Source organism: Wickerhamomyces ciferrii, contig 00336 (assembly GCF_000313485.1).
Source record: "Wickerhamomyces ciferrii WGS project CAIF00000000 data, strain NRRL Y-1031 F-60-10, contig 00336, whole genome shotgun sequence".
NCBI classification, from domain to species: Eukaryota; Fungi; Ascomycota; class Saccharomycetes; order Phaffomycetales; family Wickerhamomycetaceae; genus Hansenula; species Hansenula ciferrii.
In genome coordinates, this window is record NW_011887404.1 from 1 (window position 1) to 4,543 (window position 4,543).

At 34.5% G+C, this 4,543-nt stretch overlaps 1 protein-coding gene across 1 annotated transcript; it reads left to right on the forward strand.

Annotated features, from left to right (window-relative positions):
• Positions 1 to 178: 178 nt before the first annotated feature.
• BN7_6757 (Two-component response regulator-like PRR37) lies at positions 179 to 1,831 on the forward strand (the record flags this gene model as incomplete). The annotated part of the gene is made up of 1 exon (XM_011272697.1): positions 179 to 1,831. One exon carries the CDS (start codon positions 179 to 181, stop codon positions 1,829 to 1,831), a length of 1,653 nt encoding a protein of 550 aa, XP_011270999.1.
• Positions 1,832 to 4,543: the final 2,712 nt, after the last annotated feature.

The following is a 4,543-nucleotide window of genomic DNA, read 5'->3' on the forward strand; positions in this document are numbered from 1 at the left end:
AAAAAAAGGTAATCAAGACGTCCTAAAGCTGAAGACTTTTCAAAAAGATGTTTATGAAGCATGGTTACTCTTAGAGGGTTTAAAGTTTACCTCCATTTATATGAATCCAAATGTCCCAGGTTTAGTATATCCTATTAACCACTGTAATAAATTCTATGCAAAAGAACACCAAACAATTATGGATGATATGGTTGAAATAATGGATGCTCAGTTAAGCATCACTACAATGACAAGTGTCGATGGTACCAGCTTTAAACTTACTAAAGCGTGGTACCCAAATATAGCAAAGCCGTTGATGGTGCAATTGTCATATTCCGCAAAATTCTTCAAAAGTGATCTTGAAGCTTTAACTTCGCATCTACAAGGTTTCAATTATCAATTAATTGGATCGACTTTAATTATAAAGAATGGTGTCTCAAGCTCCAAACCAGATGATAAATTCACTCATTGCTTACAAGCAGTTGTTGATTGGAAAGAAACTAATTTTATTGGACCTCCAAATAAGAGTCTCTTTGAATCCAGGTTACAAGTTTTGAATAGGGATATCCTTAAGTGCACCGGTTGTGATAAACTGGGGCACTATAAGGTAAACTGTCCTGAAATTTGTACAACTTGTTCAAGAGCAGGCCACCATCAATCCAACTGTAATGCATCATTGGCCACATTAGAAAGAATCAAGATGATTCAATCTCAAAAGTTTAAGAAAACAAAAGGGGGAAAATCTCAATTACCATCATCATCATCATCTGCAAAAGTAAATCAATCAAAAGGAACAAAAGATCAAAAATCCAATATGGAAAAGGATGGCTTCAGTCAAACCCCAAAGAAAAAAAGCTCAAGACCAACCGTAGCAACAACTAATATTCCTCAAACACCAAAACAGGTTAATAAGTATGCAATTGCTTTTAATCAGCAAAAGAAACAACAAGAAACAGAAAGAGGTTCAAATTCAGAAGAAGTCCCAGGTGAAAAGGACATTGAAAAACCAGCTTCAAAACCATCAACCACTTCAGAAGAAAGTATTATCAACAAATCTGGTCAAAATGATAAAGATAAGAAACAACAAAAGTCAAATAATAATAACACAGAAGATGTATCCATGGATTCAGAAAAGGAGGATTCAACCACCAAAGAAAATTCAATTCCTGAAAATATGGAAAATATCATCACCACTGAAAAAGCTTCACTAACAAATGAAGGAACAACAGATGTTAAATATCTGAATAATTCAGATAAACCACAAGATAATCAACTTGATGATCACATATTCAGTGAATATGCTTCAAGATCTTTAATTCAACAAGTTGAAGAAGGTCATATTGAAGACCTAGGAGAAAGTAATACATTCTCTTTCAAAAAGTCATTTACCATTGTGTCTAAATTAAATGGTGGAAAACCTCCAGTACAAATCCAAAGAGGCAGATCTCCAGAAAGGAATCCTGAGAACAAATCAGCTCCTGATCCTTCACCTAATACCAAAAGACTAAAGAGAATTTGGGAAGATTTTGACAACATCGATCCAAAAGATTACCAAAAAGCCATCAAAAATGCGCCAAGCTGGTTGATTCCAAATCAACCAACACAACATAATAAGCCGATAGACCCACTAGGAACAAAAGCTGGTGATTCCCAAGGTGGTTTATTAGGATCTGAAGCTGACACAGAAGAATCCGATTCTGAAACTGAGAAAGCAAATGACAGTGGTATGCAAATAGACGATGACGGAATTCATCAAGAACCAATTCAACCTAATTTACCAGCAGGAGACGACATAGGTAACCCACTAGGAGGAGATTCAAATCCCAAACCTGGTGATACACCACCTCAATAATCATTTTCATGAATAGTGATTTAAATAATAATCAAAATTGTGAAATATCTCTTCCTGGAGATATAGAAGCAATTAATTTAAATAATTCTAATCATACAACAACAATATCATCATCATCATCATCATCATCATCATCATCATCATCATCATCATCATCATCATCATCAAGTCTAGGCTCGGGACCTAGCGAACAGCTGAAGCAAAAAGAGCTGCTCAGATTATCTAGTATCAACATACAACATCCATCTACTCTCAAGAGGTTGGATACCATTTTTGATGACTTGATGAATCAAACTAGCGTCCCAAAACCAAAATATAATCATCAAAAATCTCAAATATTGCTCCTCCAAGAGGCAGACATGCCACAAAACCTTCACCAGCATTTGTTAGATTCAGATAGATTTACCATTATTGGAGATCCACCTAACAGATCTAAAATTCTCGTGAAAAAAAGCAGTAATATACCAATCAGTTATCCAAATTTTATCCAAGAGCAGATAACGTCCTCAAATCTAAGCCTATATCTTTCTGATGTCTATCTCCCTGATCAAGAACTCTTGATCATCAACTATTATGGGCCCCAAGAGATATCAAACCAATTACAACTCCTTAAAGAGCTTTCATCTGTGCTTGATAATCATCCAAAACATGAAAAACAAGTGATCTTAATGGGTGATTTTAATTTTATTGTCAATCCTGAGGATTCTTCAAAAAATAAATTAGATAAAAAAGATGAAGCCCTTTATGAAATATTTGACAACTTGTGCACGCAATTTCAATTCAAAGATATGTTATATATGGCCCAAACCAAGGATATCAATACCCGATATACTAATTATCCAAATAAAACTTCTAACGAAGCATCTTCAAAACCAGAAATGGCTAAACGAAGACTAGATAGGGTATATGGACGATCAGGTATCCACGGAGGGCATAATCAGTTCCACTTGCAACATGGTACCAAAAAAGAATCTTTTAGTACGCACAAAAGCATCCAACTAAGCATAACCAATGGTTTATCATCAGCATCAATACCTAGAGGAAGATTTAGAATAAATATGAACTGGGTTAAAGACCCCGAATGGCGTCAATTGATTCAATTCAAATCTTTATATAACCAATACTGCAAATCTCAATTGTCCACAAATTGGAAATATTCTAAGTTTATCACTGATCTCACAGCTCACCTCCGTCAAATTCAAAATGTCTATTTTCAGTTTCACAAATCAAAAGATAATCAGTTGGGTACCCATCATACCCAGATTATGGCTTTTCAACAAAAGCTTATCAATACACCTGTTAATACTCAACAAGAATGGGCTACTTTAAATAAATCATTCAAAATTCAGCAACAAAAAGCTCAAATACCATCACTTAGCGTTGACCAATCAAGTTCTTCTGATCCTGAAACACCAACAATACTTGATGACGATAACGACAAGCTACCACATCTAGCTAAATTTTGGGAAAACTTATACAAAAAAGATGAAGATGAACCTCCAGCTGAATCAACAACAATATATCTCAAACAAGTATACCCAGTATTCTTTTCACCATCAGAGCACCAGTCATTAGATAAACCGTTAACAATAGAAGAGCTCAAATCAGCTTTAGATTCTCTCTCAAAGGATCAGTCCAGTCCTGGACTTGATGGGATCAGTTACCAGTTTATTAGTGAATTCTGGCAAGATGGTTTTGATAACATTTTGAAAGAAGTATCCCTGAGTATCCAACAAACAGGAACTATACCTCAAGTTATGAAACCAGTTTCTATCACTTTATTGCCTAAAGTTGATGACAGCATTATAAATTGTGGGCAACTTCGACCTATATCACTTATGGATGCATCCATTAAAATCATTGCCAACAGTTGGAACACACGTTTGTTGGATATAATGAACCATAAAATAGGTCCAAATCAATATGGTTTTTTACCATCACGTATTATGGAATCATCTCTGCATAATTATCAAGAATTGGCTAAAATATCAAAGCATCAACCCAAAAAAGACCAAAGACTTGTACCAACACTTTTTGATTTACCAGATCCTCAATTCAAAGAGCAGTTTGCAGCACTTTTGTCAATTGATTTGATGAAAGCTTTTGATCTGGTCGATCATGGTTTCTTTACGATATTACTTCACCATATGAAAGCACCACAATCTATAATTAACATAATTATGGCATTTTTGACACAACAATTTGGCATATTGAATATCAACAACCACCATTCACGACCAATACCTCTCAAATCTGGGGTGAGGCAAGGTTCACCTATAAGTCCTCTATTGTTTTTGATGATACTAGAAATATTTCTTTATCAAGTTAGAAAACAAATGCAAGGTATCACCATTAAGTATAACCATTTAGACACCAAGACAAATTACCAAGCTTTTGCTGATGATGTAACACTTGCTTTAAATGGTTCAGCTGATGCTCATAAGTTTTTAGAAATATTTAAACAATTTTCTTACCATACAAAATTGAAATTGAATACCTCCAAATCTAGGTTGTGGTTCTTGAACAATAATATCAGCTCAACGTTGTATAAACAAGAATATCAGGAACTTGGTATTGAGGGCATCCATTTTAGTGAAGAGAACCCAACAATTTTAGGAATTGAAGTTCATGGAGTTGATTGGAATAATTTAGTCAAAAAAATAAAAACTTTGATATTATATCCATTGGTGCACCATAAACCAGTTTCATTAA